Consider the following 21273-nt stretch of genomic DNA (forward strand, 5'->3'; position numbering starts at 1 on the left):
TTCCTTGACACTCAGAAATTTCCCACACTAATATACATAATTTTGATTCTAAAGAAGGGAGCAGAATACAATTAGAGTGGAAGAAGAGGTTATGACAATTATTGGAAATTCCTTTTTGTTGACCATCTCTTCTTCCATTGTAAATGTACAAAGAGTTGATGTAGCAAGGACTACCCTAGGGCAGGCCTACATTAAGCAACAGCCTGAAGAACTCCTCTTTTGGTGGCCTCACTGGAAGAAGAAAGCCTGTGTTCGAGTGGGATGCAAAAATATGCTCATGTAACAACATGACTTAGCCTCAAGAGAAAATGTGCTTTTACATAACAAAAAGAACAAAGAAAATCACAAATACACCTAGACATAGTACTCTGAAGTTTTGATCCCTTTGCTAGGCCTTTAAACAAGCCACACACTGTTCTTCAAAAGATTTTAGCTTACCCTAGTAAACATTCATAGCCCTTTTTGTGCTCAACAAATGCAGATTTTGTTCCTGGGAATTCTGATTTGGGTAAAATCATGTCTATGCAATCACTTCATTGGCACAGAGATATGAAATAACTGGAACACTCTTGGGGAAAAGGATATATGAAAAAATATATTTTCCAAAAAAAAAAAAAACCACCTTCTTTCAGATATAAGGGAATTATAGTAATTGGGGTGTTTAGTTTGCTAGTCTTCCTGACAGATGTAATGGTATACAGGTCATCTTGAAAGAAAGTACAATGAAGTTCTTCTTTGAATGATTGCACATGTTCATTCTACTTCAAGCGTGTGCATGCCCAATGCATCAGAGATTTTTCTCTAAGCAGAGTGGCAGATGTGCCCCTCAGAGTGGTTCCTTAGATGTCTCACCATGAATGAAAAAGCACAACAGGAATGACCTCCTATCCCAAAGAACAAAGAGGCAAAGAGACTAGACTGTTTTGGTAGGAAGATTTATTCCATAGCTGGGCTAAAATTTTGTATCTTTAACTAATAAATCTTATTGGCGGGATAAAACTTCAGTTCTCATTCTGGGCTCCCTGATGGATGCTTTCCTACTCTCTCTTGGAGAGACAAGTTTCTGAATGCCTACCCTTCTATTCTTATCCTACCCAAGATGTTATCCAAACTCAAGCAGGATCACGCTAGCACCAGTTTGGCCTCGCTACCATTGGTTATCCAGTCTGCTGAGCCTCTCTGTCTAGGGCTCCTATGACACTACTTCAAGATCACAAGAAGATCTCCCAGGGCCACAGATGTTACACCCCAATCCGTCTATTCCATCTCATGGCCTGTCTGCTCCATGGTTAATTCCTCAAGAGACAGAGTGTTCTCCAAATGTGCAAAACATTTCTGAACAGCAGGTAGCCATGTACTAAGTATGCTTACCTGATGAAGTGAACACTATTCTTCATAAGGTGAAAGCAGAGAGGTGTTTCACCAGTCCTGGCCTCTATCCAACATGTTTTGGATATGTTTAACCTGAAACAGCAGGGTCTATTGGTTAGTTCCATCAGAGTTCATCTGGCAGCGACCTCCACTTTCCAATCATCAGTTGTGAACCACTCAGTATTTTCCAACCCTATGTCAATCAGATTCTTAACAGGTCTAGACAGGTTATATCCCCATGTCAAGAATCCCATTCCTCCCTGGAACCTGAATCTGATGCTGGCAGAGTTAACAAGTCCACCCTTTAAACCCATGGCTACTTGCTCCTTACTGCATCTCTCTATGAAAGTAGCATTTTTGGTACCAATTTTATCTGTAAGAAGGGTAATGGAGTTACGAGTGTTGGTAGATGACCCTCTTTACACTTTTTTTTTTTTTGCTTTAATAAGGATAAGGTATATTTATGTCTGCATTTGAAATTCCTGACTAAAGTAGTTTCACAATTCCACCTCAATCAAGCCATATACTTACTGACATTCTTTCCTAACCCTGCTCTCATGGGGTTGAAGAAAGGCTCCATGCCTTGGATGTTCAAAGGACTTTGCCAAATTTGGATCTATAGTCATTGTTCAGATAGATTCCAAAACACGTCTCCAGACTTAACTGCTCAGGGGTGACTTGAAGTGAAATGGATGTTCCATCACTTGAAGAAAAAATGGTTACTAACCTGTTCTGTAACTGTTGTTTGAGATGTGTTGCACATATCCATTCCATTCTTCTTCCCCTTTATGTTGGGATCTGTCCTGTAAGAAGGAACTGAGAGTGATCAAAGGTGGCTCCACCCTCCATAGCATTGTGTAGCAGCACAAGACTGCTGAGGATGCATGTGTTTCCCCTTATGGGCACCACTTAAGAAAAAATATCTCTGACTCTGGTGCACTGGGCATGCACACACCGGAACAAAAATGGACATGGGCAACACATCTCGAAAGAGAAGTTTTTTATTCCTACTGGTTTCAAGGCCTCGTAAGAATGTGAAATACTAAATCTGAAGTCAGTGGAAGCTGCTGAGAACTCAGCATTTTTGAAATATCAGGAAACAAACAGGTGTCTAAATATGGACTTAGGAGCTAACTTCGGGCATCCAGTTTTGAAAATGCTTGCCTCAAATGCTTACGACCTTTCTAAATCATATTCTAATTTTCATTAGGTTTTATTAGATGCTTAACAAATGCTAGTCAAGTTTTCCTAATTTTTAAGAACCTTTTCCTGAAATGTCCCAAGAAAGGAGGTTGTAAAATAAAACAGATAGCTGCTGAAAAGCAAATATATTTATTATGCACTTTCATATACATAGGGTTTTTTTGCTTAATATAATACAAGGAATAAAATAAAAATTTTACAATGTGAAATTCATTCAATGTACATTATAGGCTATATACAACCCAATCCAGGGAGGGGGAAAATAAAAAGAGTCCATCTGCAAACAAAGTTAACTGAACAGATCAGATGGAGGATATTAAGCATAACACACATTTGCATAGCTGATTAATGAGGGAAACAGCCTTTTATTTTTTAATCAATGGTAATACTTTCAATACTGATCACAAAGACAAAAGGGCATCACTGTACCTCAATACCTTTTTAGTTCTGACAAATTTAAATACTTTTCTCTTTTGAAGACTTTCTCCACAAGTATATGGTATTGATGTTAATGTTCACAAGACAGTCTTTTCTCTAGCTTTCCCATCATGGATTTGTGATCACTTCTGGAGATGGTTGTTGGAGAGACTGCGTGAAATGTCAGGAGGAGGAGATAGGACTAGTCGCATAGTGGCTTATGAAAACAAGATCTGAAACAGAGAAATATTTGACAGGCTAAATTCTGGTCTGAGTTACAAGTGTGCAACCCCACTGACTTCTGTGTGATTGTACAGACAGCAGGACATCACCCAACATTTTAAAAGTCCAAACTGAATTGCTAACATTTGGGGGATATTAGTTTTACTTTCTTAGCATGGTACAAACCACATAAGGTATAATATTAAAATCACACACAAAAGCAATGCGGAATGTCTCACACCCTCATCAAAGTATTTTAACAGAGTAATTCATGCTCTATTCCAAAGCAATACTGAAAAGCTGCAGGAACTGTTATTTTGATTCTGAAAGTAACTTTTCAACAGGTCTTTCAGTTGATTTATATGTGGGGTTTACCCACCAACTGTTTCAAATGTAAATATTATTCATACAAAAACCTGAAGCTGTCTGGAAACTGTAGCCCATTGTGAAATGGACCCTGTGACCCAATGCGCACTTTGTAACAAAAATAAAACAAAACAAAACAATAAAATTAAATAAATATAATCCCAATGACAATCAAGTAGTAGAAAAGGTAAGCCTTCTGGGATATCTTTCTACAGAACAAAACATACACCCAATAGAAAAGAGAAAGTTGTGTTCTTGCACAGTATTGCAAATGCACTATACTTAAGGTTCATAACAAGTCTGTTGAAACTTTCTGATACTCTCTCTTTACTGAACCATTAACATTCTTAAGGCTATTCTGCAAGAGTTCCATTGTGTTTATTTTATAAATATCCCACAGGGACAAAAAATTAAATACTTAAAACATTCACTTCAGAATTATCAATATTGCTATGGTGTCAACTTCTAACATTACATTTTACTACACATCATATGCCTATGAAAGATTTTCTTTTTACATTTGATAATATGAGTGAATAAGAAGGTGGTTCATTAATTAAAAAAATCAAATTTAATTATGTTCTGATGACTGTTCACCACAGTAGTAACCTATCAAGATCTTCAGTGTCCCGGAATATACAATGTATATGCATCCAAGGGCCATTTATCTAAATTTATAAATAGATTATCATCATGACTTTGGATCACACAATTCAGGGAATGCACAGAATCACAATATGAGAAAAGTTGAATTCAAGTCTTTAAAGGAAATACTTATGTAGAAAATGTTAACCTTTATTATCTAGAGTCAGACTATGTAATAGTGAATGGTGCAATATACTTTATATTTTCAGGTGTTAATCATTTTTATGACTCATGAGCGATGGAGTTAGAGTTGTGCATGTTCATCCCTTGTAAATGGAGAAAATTTCATAGTGTATACTGTTACATACAATGGACCTGTTTTTGCTTGCTTGCACAAATATTACACAGGTGTAAATTCACTTACTTTAATGCAGTTATTCCTGAGTTCTTATGGAGGTGTAAGTGAAAGCAGAATCAGGCCTTAAATTTTAGCACATTACACTTAAGCACCTAATATTGAAATTAATCCAGTTTTTTTTTTTTAACATACTAGACTATTTAGTATGGACTAAGTTTTGCCCTTGGATACACATGCATAGCTCTATCGTTTTCAGTGGTAGCCAGTCTGTACATCCAGATATCAAGCTGTAATTGTAGAAATTAGATTTTATTACAAAAAATCCCAGAGGTGTGGTGTATGGTTATAATCTTGCAACTCTACCATTGAACAAAGTAATTTTACAGACAGAACATACAAGTACTGTAAGTTCATCAAATACTGTTACCAGATTTGTTTTTCTTGAGAGAACTTTTGAAATACACAGGAAAATGACCATACATTATAGCAATACAAATATGGTATAAACTGTATGTTTAGTTTCTTTTGCCACAGGAAAATAAAATAAATACAAAAAGCACTGTCCTCCCATATATAGTTCATTGTGGCACATGCACATTTATCAAGCCTTCTGGAATAGGATATCAAAAATCCTTGCTCTTACAATTTCTCAGGTGTTGTCAGGGAAACACAGCATATATTATTCTGCAATTAAGAAAAAAAAGTGCTTATTCTGTGTATTACGTACAAAGTACACAAAATAAACTTCTGAAGCACAGAGAGTTACACTGAGAAGGCAGCCTTAAAATTTAGGCACATTACAGTAATTAAGGTAATTGTACTGTGGTAATCACATTCTTAGTTTTCTAGGTGGACTACCAAGCATTATATGCTTTCATCCCAGGCAGCTGATTAAACCATTCCAGGCAGAAACTCTTCTGTTCATAGCATCATGGAATTGGCCTAAAAGTGCAAAATTAAAAAGTTAAATTTGGGAATACTACATATACATACAGTATATACAGAAAAACAACTACACACATAGTTTCTAACTAAAGATATTTAGAAATATGAGTCTTGAAACAAAGATTTTCTTTAAAAACAAAAATACACAATTGCATTCACCATCCATCCTGGCACACATATGGCTCGAATACCTATGGAAACTTTTGAAAATATTGCCAAAAAAAGGCAACAAGTGGTGACAGCTGGAGTTCCATTCCTGGAAATCCTTGGATATTAGATTGGCAATGAGATTCTACATGATGAAGTAATATTTTCTAACATGATGTTCCATAGGTAATTCACTCAAAATTATCAAGATTAATCTGTGAAATATTTTTTGGGGCAGGCACTGAGCTGAATTTCAAGAAGTATTCAATCTCTGTTTTGCTGGTTAGTGGATTTTTTTTTTTAATTTGGATGTGGCAAAGAAATAGAGAAGACTTCGAAGTAAAAGATAGTTTTGAGGCTGCACCATGCAGCTGTCTCCACAACTGATATGCAAATTTACATTTAAAAAACATAGTTGTAAAAAAGGATTAAAAATGCAAAAGCTGCTCTTTAGTCATATTTCACTTTAACACTATGCAGGTGGGCAGGTGTTAAATGGAAAAAGAGCTAAATGAACAGTCAACATACAGTTATAATATTATATATGGGGTTATTTCACAAACTTTTTTTATATTTTAAATCTATTTAAGTCACACAATTCTAAAGAGTTAGCAAATTGAATGATTGTATCTACACTCCTGCAGAGTTTTGTTCTGGTGGGTTCAGTTTGGTGGAGTCCTTGACACAGCTTCCACAGTTCCATCATGTTGTTTGAATTTCATTTCACTTAGTTATTATTTAAAGACAGTGTTTGGGGTGCTCACATTATAGAAGAGTTATGAAATAAAGGAACTGATTATGCAGCATGTTAACCTTATAAAATATTATATGCATCAGGGGTAAAATTTTCAAACACACAAAAGTGCCTTAGGAACCTAAGTCCCATTTTCAAAAATGACTAGCATACTTTGGAGTCTAAGTCCTGTTGACTTCTAATGAGATTTAGGAACCTAAGTAACGTAGGTGCTTTTGAAAATTTTACCCCAAGACATCTACTAGAAACAAGGTTGCAGCTATAGTTGCTATATAATTGAAGATAGATAGTAATACTAAAGTTTTATATAGAGGCAAACTCTGAATGGCCTTTGTCTGAGCCATCAAGTTGTTTTAACTGGTTAGCATTAGAGTTGCATCAAACATTTCGGGAAGCATCTTAGGATTTTGTATAATACTTTGGCTTTCTTCCCTTTACAATAAACCTCAGGAACTAAACTTGTAGCCTAGGAATAGTAGGAAGGGACAGACATGTGGGTGAAAATGACTTCTACATTCCAAGGCAGCCTGGGATAAAAACCCTCTTCTTTCTTTTGCTAGAGCAAGATGTATGAATGTCTCACCATCAGGTAACTGACACAAAACTAATAAGCAACTGTTCACAAAAAAAATCCTTGTTGACTTGCTGCAAGATTAAGCCAGCTAACAAGAATATTTTTGTTTTAAGAAGGAACAAATCTGGTCTGTCAGCATTCTAATGTTAATGTAAATGAACAAAAGAAATATTATGGGAAATAAGCAATGTATATGAAGCTTTTCCATTTCAAAAAGATGCTGCTCCTCTGAAACTCAAATGTTTATTGGGATCATTATTAATAAAGTCAAAATACCTTAAAAAAACCTCAAACTTCATCAGGATGTAGCAGGTATGAGGGTTGGAGGAGAGTGAATTAACTATTTAACTAACTCCTGGATAATTTCTGTAGGGAAAAAAAGCTATTGAAAGCTGCAGAATTTCTGGTTGAAAATGTATTACGTAGAGAGTGAGAAACCAAAATTAATTTAATTTGGAGTCTTAGATTATACTTAAGAACTTTTGTATGAATACACAATTCCCACACTCAGAAAACTAGCCCAATAATCTAGAATGAGATGCATGAAGGCCATTTAGAATCCCATCTCCTTTAAAGAGGCATTGTTTTGTATTTCTCTCACTGCAGGATATAGCCACATTAAATATTTCAATTTAAAGCTGTAGATAACTTATTCTAGTAACTTGAAAGAATATTTTACAGTTTCTTGAAGAGTGTATATGTAAACAAATGAATTTCAGCATAGCACTGAAAATATAGCAAGGTATTTTAATGTTATCCTTTTAGTTGAAAATAATGCCGTGAATCAAGTCTGTATGAAGCATGCTACTAATTCAGCTACTTATCAAAAGTACTGAAGCAACACCTTGCCTTTAGCTTTATATCAATTTACAAGAAAGTGTACTGATCATCCAATTGTTTTATGCTGATGTTTTGAAAAACATTTGATAATGTAGAAATCCAATGAGCACATGTGAAAAAAATCTGACACTTCACAATTTTTATTAAAAATTTGTGATTCTTTAAAAAAATTTACACTAGTTATATTTTATTTATTTAAAATGCACATATTTTGTCTATGGGTTGTCTACATGGTATATTATTGTGTACCGGCTAAGATGCAAGTTCTAGTGAATACCAGTGTGTCGCAAGCTATGCATGTGGACCCTGCTGGCGTGCATTAAAAGCTCCCCAGTGTGCAGTGACCTAATACTATTTGGGACTATGTCAACATGCACTAAGGAATTTTTAGTGTACGCCAGCAGGGTCTACATGGACTGTGCAATACAATGGCGTCCACTAGCACTTACATCCCAGCTGGTGCACACTAATGCACCATGCAGACAAGTCCTATGTGATAAGTGGTTTACCTATTACAGTGGTGTTTCTTTCTTGTAGTTGAAGCTTGGGTCAGTTCCCTCAAGCTGAAGTTTTAAGGCTTGCTTAAGGCTTAGTTCGGTCTCTGAAGGATAGCCTTCCAAAACTTCTTGAAGTCCTCTCTCCTGTCCTGTTCGTGGGACGGAAACCCTACCAAGAAAAACCTGATTGCTTTGAAGGTGATAATTTGGGTTTGTCATTATTCCATTTCGCTTCTTCTGTTCCCCACTCTGTTGGTGAATTAGGAACTGTTGCTGAGGTCGACAAACTTCTTGCTGAGATGGAGGGACCAAAATTTTGCACTGTGACTCGGCTGGCATTGATTTAAGTGGCACACTGGTCCCAGATTTAGCAACAGGTATTCGTTTATCAAACTGAGTCATTTCATATTCTAAAACTTTTGGCTGGGAGGAGCTGCTCTGCTTGATTTTTTTCCCAGCAGATCCAGATTTGCTGGAGTTTTCTGTTTTCCCCCCTTTGTTTGCTTTAGTTGATTTCAAACTGGGTTTTACTTGGCTCCATTCAAATTCACTACTTGGTGAATTATGATTCTGACTTAAGGAATGAGTTGTGGAAGAAGGAGAAACAATTGACTGCCTGCTTCTGCTACGAGGCAGTGAATGCTGCTGTATTTGTTCTGTAAATGACATACTATGGAAACTATCAATAGGCACTGTCTGAGCAGTTGCTGTAGATGATGTAGTACGCAGAGAAGAGTTTTTGGAACTTTTCAGGGAATTATTTGATAAAGACGACTTCTGGCGGTCCACTGTAGAATCTGGAGATTCTGAAGGAGAACTGAAAGCATGAGCAGGCCCATTAGACAAACCACGCATAGTAGGCTGCATATCTCCTCCACCAGTGCTTCCTGAACTATTTGATTTTATTGTTAATGACTGCATTTTTGAAGAGACTGACTGCAAGGGTTTTTGCTCCATTGTGTGGACTGGTGATGGAGTGCAGCCATTTAGACTAGATGCACCATATTTTTCCAGTAATTTAATAATCTGAGAATGTCCATTTTTTGCTGCAACACGCATAGCAGTACGTCCAAATTGATCTGCATGATTCGGATCAGCACCATGCTCCAGTAATATCTGCACAACATCAATGTGTCCTTCTTGTGCTGCAATGCAGAGTGCAGTAGCACCTTGATTACAGGTGTGGTCAACTAAGGCTCCATGCTCAATCAAAAGCCGAACTACTTTCACATGGCCTTGCCAAGCAGCAGATTGCAAAGCAGACCGCTTCTCATTGTCTGCAGCATTCACATCAGCATGGTATGTTATCAGTATCTGCACCATCTCCAAATGGCCCTGCCAGCAGGAAACATGGAGTGCTGTCCTTCCTTCTGCATCGCTTGCTTCTACATTTGCACCATTTTCTAAAAAATACTCAGCCATTGTAAGCTGGTTTTCTAATGCCAAGATGTAAAGTGTTGGCCGGCCATCAGCATCTTTGTAGTTTACATCTGCTCCATGGCTGAAAAGTAGTTCAACTATATCTCTATGACCTTCTAAAGCAGCAACTCGGAGAGAATTTCTCCCATCGTAGCCTCTCTGATCAATGTTAGATTTATTTTCCAGTAATATCTGTACACAATCATAGTGACCTTCTTGTGCAGCCAGTATGAAAGGTATACGTCCATCATTATCAATTTCATTTGTTCTAGCACCTTGTTCTATAAGTGCTTCACATATCAACCTGTGACCTTCAAAAGCTGCCATGTGCAAAGGTGTCCATCCTGCATCATCTCTATGATTTTCATCTAGTCCTCTGTCCAGCAGAGTCCGTACTACTTCAACATTACCTTGGGCAGAGGCTATACTAAGAACTGTTCGCCCTTCACTATCAATGCTATCCACAGCAGCACCCCAAAATAAAAGAGTATTTACAACTGAAGCATGGCCCATAGAGGCTGCTGCCAGAAGGGGTGTACGACCATTATTGTCAGTGTGATCCACATCAGCTCCTCCTTCTAGAAGTAAGTCAACAACATCTACATGTCCTTCGTAGGCAGCTACCAGCAGTGGAGTCATACCATCTTTGTCACAATGATCTACTTCAGCACCACGGTCAATTAAAAGGCTAACCACTGAAGCATGCCCCTTACTAGCAGGTACACAAAGTGCAGCAACAGACAGAGCAGTCCTTCCATCCACATCCTCATGATTTACCTCTGCACCATGGTCAAGGAGGTGCTCCACAATCTCTTTATGTCCCATGTATGCTGCTGCAATCAAAGCCGTTCTACCTTCATTATCAGCTTTGTTGACTTCAGCTCCATGTTGTAGCAGATTCAGCACTATATCTTCATGTCCTCCCCATGCCGCTGCTCTCAAGGCTGTTCTACTGTCAGCATCTGCACAATCCACTTTGACTCCAGCGTAAAGGAGTGCAGAAACCACCTCGGTGTGTCCACCCCAAGCTGCAGATCGTAGTGCTGTCCAGCCATCATGATCAGTGTGATTTACATTAGCCCCACATCCAATCAAACAATTGACAACCTTGGTATGTCCTTGTCGAGCAGCTAAAGTAAGTGCTGTCTGCCCATGAGTATCTTCTATTTCTAAATCTGCTCCTCTAGAAACAAGTAAGTTAACAACATCAAGATTACCACTATATGCAGCATTAGCTAACAATGTTCTCCCATTTGAATCACACTGATTTACTGATGCCCCATTATCTAACAGGGTACGAATGGAATCTTCTCTTTCCAGAGCTTGTCGTACAATGCAAGATGTACGGTCATCTTCACTGTTGACATGAGCACCAGCTTTTACTAGCAGCTGTAGTACTTCCTGTTCTTTCGGGATTAAAGTGGACAAAGAGTCTTTGACTGGTGTGCCATTCCATATCATCCACAAAGCCAACTCAGAAGTCTCTAACTGCAAATTTGAATTAATTAGATGCAATGCAAATTCTTGGGCCTCTAATGGTGTCAAATCCTTTGCTCGACAGGTGTAACTCATTGCTAACATTCTGTGTCCCTCTGCTGCATTACATAAATATTTCTGTGTACAGTGCTTTACATCCAGCAGCCATTCTGCAAAACTGTAATGAAACAAAATTTTAGTATTTCCTAGCCCATCAACAAGAACTTTTGACAGAACATCTAGTTTGCGTTGAAAGTCTTCCATAGTCAATGTCATGTTTTTGGTCCACACTGCATGATACAATTCTATTGTAGTCAATGGCCTACAAGCTGCAAGAATTACATTCAGAATTGGCTGGACCTTTGCAAACTGTTTTCTTACAAAAAGCCTCTGACAAAGCCAGAGATATAGGCCATTTAGTGTTCCAGGAATGTCACGGATCTCTCTTAGCATGATAAAATTTTCCACAACTCCATCTAGGACACGTTCTAGATATAAAAAGCAACCACTGCTTTTGATGTGAAGCTGGTTCAGCATTTCTGCAGTTTCTTTTGTGAGATGTTGTCTCAGTGCTTCTTCTTGATCTAAACGATGGAGAATATACTGCTGCACATCTTTCACAATATATGCCTTTCGGAGATCATCTAGACTTATTTTTCGAAAACCTATTAAAAAGAGACAAGAAAGATAAAGGTCAATGAACAATTCTATGGTTTAGTTTTCTACTGGTTTTGGTTGTTCAATATTACAAAAGAAAAAGAAGGCTTTTGGACAGGAAGTTTGGGAAACAGGAGAAATGATGTATGTATTAACACAGTATATCTGAAATTCAATGATAAACATCTGAACTAATAACAGTAGCTGAGAACTGTGCTATAATGTATAAAGAAGCATATTTTTTCATATTCCACCAAAAAGAGAAATGTACATTAGTAAACAAAACTGAACTGGACCATGGGACAGGGATTGTGACACTGTCTAACAATGCCAAGCACACTGACAGCACATAAATAAATAAATAATCGGAAATAGTAAAAAAACTGATCTGCACCCTTAACATAAAAACACATTCTATATTAGGAATATGAGAAACTTAGGAACATAAGTTGTCTTTGTTTGTTTGTTTGTTTGACGGACCATCTAGCCCAACAGCTCAGCCTTTGGTTCATCTTGACTCCACTTCTCGCTTTTTAAGAATACTCTTTAATTCATTTGAAAGTTGAAATCTAATCTTGGCTTCACAATCATCTACTCAATAGGCCCAATCCTATTCAACATTTTCATCAATGATCTGAAAGTAAACATAACATCACTGTTGATAAAATTTGCAGATGACAAAGACTGGTGGAGCATTAAATAATGATGTCAGTCATACAGAGTGATGTGACTCCCTTGGTAACTTGGGCACATTCAAAGAAAATACATGTGAAAAAGACACCCCTTGAGCAACACAAGCTACATTGTCCTAAGCACTGTTCACACCAGCACTATGTTGGTGGAAGAGCATCTCCTGCCGACATAGCTTCCGCCTCTCTCAGAGGTGGAGTAATTATGCATCTTCACCACACATACTATAGCTGTGCCGATGTAGCATTGTAGTATAGACTTGCCCTGAGAAACTTAAATCTGTTTAATTTATCAAAAAAAGAATGAGAGGTGACTCAATTACAGTCCACACATACCAGGGAGAAAGTACCAAGTTCTAAAAGGCTCTTAAATCTAGTGGATGAAAGCATGACAAGAATCAATGGCAATCAACCGAAGCCAAACACATTTCAATTAGAAATCAGGCTTTTTTTTTTTTTTTTTTTTTAAACAGTGACAGCGATAACCATTGAAACAAACTACTATGGGATTCCCCACCTTTTGATATCTTCAGATCAAGATGGTGTCTTTTTGGAAGATATGGCTTAGTGAAAAACAAATTATTGAGCTCATACAGGAGTAACTGGGTGAAATTAAATAGTCTATGATATACAGTATGTCAGACTAGATGACGCCTTAAAAACTCTATGAACCTATGACTATTCCTGTGCTTAAATCTTTGCAGGCCCAGGATATCTGAATGATGACCTTGTGTAAGTGTAAAAGTACAAGTAGGATCTAAAAAAGTACCTAACAGAATAACAGTATTACTACTTATTTATCTTCCTCATTAAAACATAGTAAGCTATTTGCCTTTTTAAAAGTTACTAAACACTGGGGTGAGGATTTCAGTACTTCCCCACTATTCTGTATTACCTAAATAACTGTGTTCTTTAAAGTGCTGACTGATTTCTGTATCTAGCAAAAATAAAATTTCAACACAAGTACTAAAAACCTCTTTAAAATGGACTAATCTGAATCTTAAAAAAATGATCCAGGCAGGTAAGAACAATTATAATTACTAGTATTGCCCTCTGAAAATTAAAATTTTAATATACTCTAATGCCGAGAGTTGAATACACTCTACATTTCAGAAAGAATTAACCATACCATTTTAATATTTTACTCAATTCTTGTTTGAAATTAATGCAGCTATTTTGATTTGGAACAATATTATAGTTATATACTGTAGAAAAGGATAATTCACTCACATTAGAGGAAATTATGGTTAACAACAAATGCATAATCATGGAGAATTTCCAAGTTAAAAATAAATACAATTTACTGCTGATAGCGTGATCAACTTAATCTCCCTTAACAGCCTTCAAAATATTGAAAGCAGACACTATCAGAGAGCTATTTAAATATCCTTTTAATCCTGTAAATTGCACAGTATATGATTCTGCAAATGAAGGTTGTAACGTAGATCAATTTCCAACTTCTTCAGCAGTACAACGAACCAGGTTTCCTCAATGTCACGTGGTCCCTTTGTCTTCCTCTCTGTTCTTAAGAGGAAGAAGGGAAATTATTATACATACAAGAATACTACACTTGGAAATATGTCAAAATTGGACTCTTGGAAGTTTTAGTAGCCTGCCTATTCCCAGAATGTAGCAGATGCATAGAATGTAGTGTATAAAAAAAATCAGTTACATGTAGCACACAACCGATCTCTGTCATTTGAAACATCAGCCTTGAGAGTGCCAAGTTTTGTATTTGCCACAGATCCAGTTTTTTTTCTTAACAATAAAACATAACAATGCTTCCATACCATTTTTCTGGAAGCTACAGAACTCTAAGAAACACTAGAAGTCATAAAAACAGCAATTTACGTTGCTGAGTAAAAAAAAAAATAATAATTCTAGGCCACAATTGTACCTCACCATTCCAGAGAGAGACAGTAACCTCATCCATCCACAGTAACAACTTGCAACCATTTTCTTAGAGTCAGCTAATCTGCCTTAAAAACTTTATTTTTGAAACCAAAAGTGGTCATCAAACTGCAATTTATCTTGAGGGAGAAGCAATCATGTGGTAACCAGTTCAATTCAGTTTTGACCATTATTCCACAGAGCTAATAGTTTGAAGTGGTACTATGAAAAATGGCATTGTTTGGATCTATGTTTGTGTTTAACATGACTTCCAGATCTAAATACTCCGTTTACAAATTTTGTTCTAGCTGCAAATTCAACCTGGAATCTAAGACTTAAGACTTTTCAAGCACCCTCACTAAAGGTTCTGCATCCCATATTAGGCCCTCTGTGGTACCTGTGCAACCCCAATTACCTTCATTGGGGTTGCGTAAGTAATACTGACTAGAGTTTAGTGAACAATTCTGTTAATATTGCTGAAGAAAGAATGTAGTATAGCTTAGGGATGCAGTTTCATACCTTTTGGAGCTTAGGACTGGATGTAACTACACACACCGACATGAAATGCAGCTATTTCTAGAGTGGAGGGTGGCAGCAAGCCAGCACACAGCCTGCATCATCACAGTCCTATAATGAGGGAGGGATATTTCTGGCCAAAATAATCAGACTAAAACCCTTATTCTCGATAAAGGAACAGGAATATCTTTCACCTCCAAACAAAGCAGAAAGGATCCTCCCAACTCCACCCCATTTTTTTTTTTAGAAGTGTCATAAGGAAGCAGACTGCAAAATACTTAAATTAATGGCCTTGGAAGAATGATGGACTGAGCTGTCTCTGTCAGGATCTTAACCCCATACTTCCACAGAGATTTAGGTATTTTAAATTGAAGCTCAGACTATGTCATCCTCTTTATCATATATAAATGCCATTCTGAAAAATGGCTGAAAAAAGTCATTTGAGTTTAAAGCCAGGAGGAACCATCAGATCATCTAACATCACAGGACACCAACACCACCCACACACTAAAACCAACAACCAAAATTAGACCAAAGAATTACAGCCAACAGGAAACTAGACTATTATATGTCACAGGCAGAGAACAGGAAGGACAGGGGTGCAACCAGTGCCAGAGTCTCCTGCAATGGCAGCGAAATGATTAAATTAAATATGCCCAGATAATCTCAGCAAGTGACCAGCACTCCATGATGCAGGGGAAGGTGAAAAAACCCTAAGGGTCACAGCCAATCTGACCAATTCCTTCCCAACTCTACATATAGAAATCAGTTAGACCTCGGTATGTAAGCAAGAACCATCCAGCTGAGAGAACAAGCTTGGACCCACCTCAGAGCACGGACCCACCCCATCCAGTGTCCCATGTCCAGCCATGGGCATCTCTGATACTTCAGAGGAAAAAGAAAAACACCCACCAGAATACATCAGGGGCCAAGGGAAATCCCTTCCTGATCCTTACAGGCGACCAACTGAAGCCCTAAAGTATGAGCTTTTTGGAACATAAGATGTAAATCACAAGGGACCACCAGGGCTGCTGAGCCCTGCCCACATCATCATGAGCCACCCCATCGTACAATCCCATTCATAAATTTGTTCAGCTCTTTCAAAACTAATTATGTTACTTGCCCCACAACTTCTATTGGGAGGCTGTTTCAGAACCTGACCCCTCCTGATGGTCAGACAATTTCTTGTCATTTCCATCATGAATTTGCTCCCAGCCAATTTATATCCATTTGTTTCTGTGCCAACAGTATCCTTCAATTTATGTAGCTCTTTACCCTCCCTGCCCTGGTGTTTACAATTCCCCGACAAATGTCTTTATAAAGCACAGTCATATCCACTCTCAGCTTTCTTTTTGCTGAGCTCTTCTAGTCTTGTCTCAAACTACATGCTCTCCATTTCTCTTTGTAATAAGCTTTATACACAAAAAGTTAGAATTACAAGAATTGAGGTTCTAAAATTTCCATCGCTAGCTCAGACTGAAGGACTAAATTAGACAAAGCTGTGATATTTTCTAAACATTTATCTAAAAGGAAGGCATTTTATGTGTCTAAACAAAAATCCTGCAAACTTGCTTTCCAACCACATCAGACAAAATAAGCCACTTCCATTAGGCTATCATGGATGAGAAGCATCAAAACATTATGAAAAAGTTACTTTTGTTTCAGATACATTCCCATTACCTTCTTGAGCTCAGCAAAACAGGAGAGCAGCAGACACAACTCACAGTCCCATGACCCCAGTTTTGCATTGTTCAGATTTTTCTTACAATACATCATTTTCTGTCCAATATGGATTTCCCTGATTTATTAAGTTCCCTGGCAGCTCTATAAACAGTTACAAATGTTTGTTCAGTTACAAATGTAATTCTTGGCATCTCACTGAGGTCCTGGGTCATTCAAAACAAAACAAGAGTATCTTCGCTATACAGATACTTTAAGAGTAAAAGGATCCCTTTCAAAGCTCAGTACAACAAATACACATTCTGAACAAACAAATTGTGTTAAATACCATATTTTTTCCTCTCAAACATTTAACTTAAGCATTTTATTAAAGAAAAATTTAAACCAAATATTGTGTGTATATATATTACATACACATACACATATCCTTCCTTCACTTAACTCAAAGCATCTTAAATATTTATGATGGAAGAGAAATACAATATTTTAGCTATGAATAATTTACACTGCTGATCTCAGAAGGATTCAATTAGGTATTTATATGAACTTTTATGCATAACCTCCTCATAAGGAGCTGTGTGATTCACAGAATATCATCCTCTTGAAAACAAACACTGCATTTAACGTTTCTGCCAAAGCATGTGCAGGAGACTATAAATTCCACATTCCATCACACTCACCAGACACACCTGCAATATCAAATATAACAGAATGAGTTAGAGAAGCCTCAACTTTGAATTTTGTTGCTTTTATCACCCTCTGTCACTGCATAAATATTTATTTATTCCTTAAAACTTTATAAAGAGAACACAGGCTCTTTAGAACATCTTACTCCTCCCAACCTGTAAGAACTATTGATTACTAATTGCATACGTAAAACAATATTAGGGAGTTTTTACAAATGCATACAGAACTTCATGTTAGTTAATGTATTATATTCCATTATATCAACCTGTGCAAAAGTCCAAGAAGAGGAGGCAAACATCAAATAGCGAACTAAAAATCCTACCCACTGGCGAACACTTCCCCCAATTTTAGCTTCCAAGCCTTTAAGTAAAAGTTTAAAAATTTTAGTATAAGAGTACAAAAAGTTCACATCTACATAGATATATGAGACAAAAGATGTTTTATAATCAAACTGTACAATTTCACACAGTGAAATCCACTATTTGTTACCATCCAATTTTTAAGTTCTCACCCATTTTGACTTTATAAATTACACCAGTGAGACAGCAAGGAGATAGCAAGCATCTATGCCCATGACAAGTCCTAGACCATCATGATGTCAGAGATAACTCAACCATTTACCACACTTATTCCACAGCTAACTTTGCATGCAACAGTTTTATTGGTTGTATGAGGAAGACTGCACAGACGGTGAATTACTTGGCTCAACTGCCACAGTTCTTCAAAACAATGCACACAACACAACCAGCATACACAATAACTCAAACACACAGAGCACCTCACTGCAGCATCTACCCATCATTTGCTCACCTGCAGAAATCCATACAACTCTCCCACCCAACACAACCCAAGCACCAATCAACACAACCACCCACAGAACACAATCAGCACACGTAATAACTCCAAACATCACTCAGAAGCCTAGAACGGCCATTGAGTCAGTGGCAAGCAATGAAAACAGCTACAAGCACGTCTGAGAGCTCTTTCTGTTCAGAATAGCACCAGGTTCAATCACCACTGAGATTCATGGCCTGTTACCATCTAATTTATTACTTCTCAGCATTTTTTAAAAACACAGGGATTTAGGAGTTACATCCATGCAATAGCATGGGCTTTCTGCTGCTTTTATCAATTTTCTTTGGATGACTGAAAGAGGAAACCTCAGCTCCACAAGGGACAATCAATTTTATTAGTGGAATTTAGGAGTAGGATAGACGAAGTAGTTAGAGTCAGACAAACAAGTTGAACTTTTGAACTTCAGTAAAACTTGATTATAATTTTTACATAATTCTCCTCAATTGCTAAGCACCTTTTCACTTCCTAATTTTAGCCAGGATCACAACTGGAAGGAATAAAATACTGGAAGTCAGTATTCTCAACATCCTGCCCAACCAGAACCAGGAAGTAGCAGAAAATGTATTACAAAGCTTATGCTCCCTAGATTTTTAGACCAGAAGATGTTCAGATAAACTTCAGAACTTTTTAATGATGACCCAAACATCTGAACCAAAATGCTGGATAAATTGAAGAACGAACCATCTTGCAGTATTCCAGGGGAGGCAGAAACTTTGCATGAACCACAGCGGTGCAGAGGAAGGGATGGATTCAGATATGTTTTAGAAAGAGAAGCCTGTAGAGATGTTTTGGCCACTAACTGCGCCTTAAATAACAGGGATCTTAGCTCCTCCCTCTGATCTTGTGGAAGGTTCTCAATGCATGGCAACACCTTGCCCCAGTTCATATATCTGTAGTTTAAGAATACTGCCTGGTAATTGTAAATATGTATCTGGAGACCAGCTGAGGAATAGATCTTCCTGCCAAACAAACCAAGCTTTTTAGGGTCTTTTTTTCCCTAGGAGTCATCTTGGGAAGCCTCTGTTGCTTGGATCTTTCATGTTACTAACATTACTTGCAAAATTAATTCCATGCAAACGCCATGAAATTTAATACTTTGCCATTTACACTTGTGTGAATTTTCTAAAAAATAAAAATCATGATTCCCAAAGGGCCCTAGCTATAAAACATGCTTTTCAATCTTCTAGTCTTTCTTGTATCTCTTCTCTGAAACCTCTCCAATTTATCAGCAACCTTCTTCAATTGTGGACACCAGAACTGGACACATTATTCCAGAAGCAGTTACATCAATGCCACATAAAGATGTAAAAAACCCTCTCTACTCCTGCTTGAGATTTCCCTGTTTATGCATCCAAGGATTGCACTGGCCTTTTTGGCCACGGTGTTGCACTAAGCGCTCATGTTCAGCTAATTAACCACCATGACCCCCAAATCTTTTTCAGGATCACTGCTTCCCAAGAGAGTCTCTCCCTATTCTGTAAATCTGTCTTACATTATTTTTTTCTAGATGTATAACTTTATATTTAGCCATATTAGAATATATTATTGATTGCTTGTGCTCAGCTTACCAAGCGATCCAGATCACTATGTATCAGTGAGACATCCTCATTATTTACCACTCCACCAATTTTTGTCTCATCTGCAAACTTTATCAGTAATGATTTTATGTTCTCTTTTAGGTCATTAATAAAAATGTTAAACAGTATAGGGCCAAGAACCAATCTAAGCAGGACCCAACTAGAAACACCTGCTCAGTGACGATTCCCCATTTAGAATTATATTCAGAACTGTCAGCCAATGTTTAATTAATTTACTGTGTGTCATGTCAATGTTGTTTCATTTTCATTCTTTAAGCAAACTATTAAGTGGTACCAAGTCAAATACCATACAGAAATCTATTACATCAACACCATTATCATTATCAACCAAACTTGTAATCTCATCAAAGAAATATCGAGTTAGACACAATCTATTTTTCATAAGCCCATGTTAATAGGTATTAATTATATTACACTCCTTTAATTCTTTATTAATTGAGTCTCATATCAGCCATTCCATTATCTCACCCTGGCTCGATGTCAGACTAACAGGCCTATCACTACCTGGGTCACCCCATTTACCTTTTAAAATATTAGCACAACATTAGCTTTCTTCGAGTCTTGTGGAACCTCCCCATTGTTCCATAAGTTACTGAAAAGCAACATTAATGGTCTAGAGAGCTTCTTGGCTAACTCTTTTGAAACTTCTGAATTCAAGTTATTCGAACAAGCTGATTTAAAAATGTCTAACATTAGTAGCTGCTGTTTAACATCCTGGGATGGAAAGTGTTTCATCATCGTCAGATCATATGAATACATAATCGGTTCCTTCACCCTCAAATACAGAACAGACACATTTATTAAACACTTCTGCCTCTTATGCATTATTATTAATAATTCTACCATTTCCATCTAGTTATGGGCCAATATCATGGTTAGGATATGTGCCAGCAATGCCCCTCTGCCATGTACATTGGTCAAACTGGACAGTCTCTACGTAAAAGAATAAATGGACACAAATCAGATGTCAAGAATTATAACATTCATAAACCAGTCGGAGAACACTTCAATCTCTCTGGTCACGCAATCACAGACATGAAGGTCGCTATCTTAAAACAAAAAAACTTCAAATCCAGACTCCAGCGAGAAACTGCTGAATTGGAATTCATTTGCAAATTGGATACTATTAATTTAGGCTTAAATAGAGACTGGGAGTGGCTAAGTCATTATGCAAGGTAGCCTATTTCCTCTTGTTTTTTCCTACCCCCCCCCCCCCAGATGTTCTGGTTTAACTTGGATTTAAACTTGGAGAGTGGTCAGTTTGGATGAGCTATTACCAGCAGGAGAGTGAGTTTGTGTGTGTATGGGGGTGGGGGGGATGTGAGAAAACCTGGATTTGTGCTGGAAATGGCCCACCTTAATTATGCACCTTGTAGGGAGAATGGTCACTTTGGATGAGCTATTACCAGCAGGAGAGTGAGTTTGTGTGTGTGGTTTTTGGGAGGGGGGTGAGGGGGTGAGAGAACCTGGATTTGTGCAGGAAATGGCCCAACTTGATTATCATGCACATTGTGTAAAGAGTTGTCA

General features: G+C 37.5%; 1 protein-coding gene and 1 long non-coding RNA gene across 9 annotated transcripts in view; both read right to left on the reverse strand.

Annotated features, from left to right (window-relative positions):
- Positions 1 to 2245, reverse strand: part of LOC144930462 (uncharacterized) — a 131337-nt gene extending 129092 nt beyond the window's left edge. Inside the window, exons 1-2 of the long non-coding RNA XR_013635639.1 lie at positions 2099 to 2245; positions 1372 to 1464 (exon numbers count right to left, since the gene is read on the reverse strand). This is a non-coding gene — a long non-coding RNA (uncharacterized LOC144930462). The remainder of the gene's footprint in view (positions 1 to 1371; positions 1465 to 2098) is intronic.
- Positions 2246 to 3052: 807 nt separating this feature from the next.
- The window catches only part of ANKRD50 (ankyrin repeat domain 50), a 49138-nt gene continuing 30917 nt past the window's right edge, over positions 3053 to 21273 (reverse strand). For 7 of the 8 annotated variants that reach the window (XM_073341077.2, XM_073341080.2, XM_073341079.2 and 4 more), the window contains 2 exons: positions 8292 to 11839; positions 3053 to 5464 (listed from right to left, as the gene is read on the reverse strand). In XM_073341077.2, coding sequence (XP_073197178.1) covers positions 8295 to 11839 — 3545 coding nt within the window. In that variant the 3' untranslated portion in view covers positions 3053 to 5464; positions 8292 to 8294. The remainder of the gene's footprint in view (positions 5465 to 8291; positions 11840 to 21273) is intronic. The other variant, XR_012158551.2, reaches the window with a different exon arrangement.

This window comes from Lepidochelys kempii, chromosome 4 (genome assembly GCF_965140285.1).
Source record: "Lepidochelys kempii isolate rLepKem1 chromosome 4, rLepKem1.hap1, whole genome shotgun sequence".
NCBI lineage: Eukaryota > Metazoa > Chordata > Testudines > Cheloniidae > Lepidochelys > Lepidochelys kempii.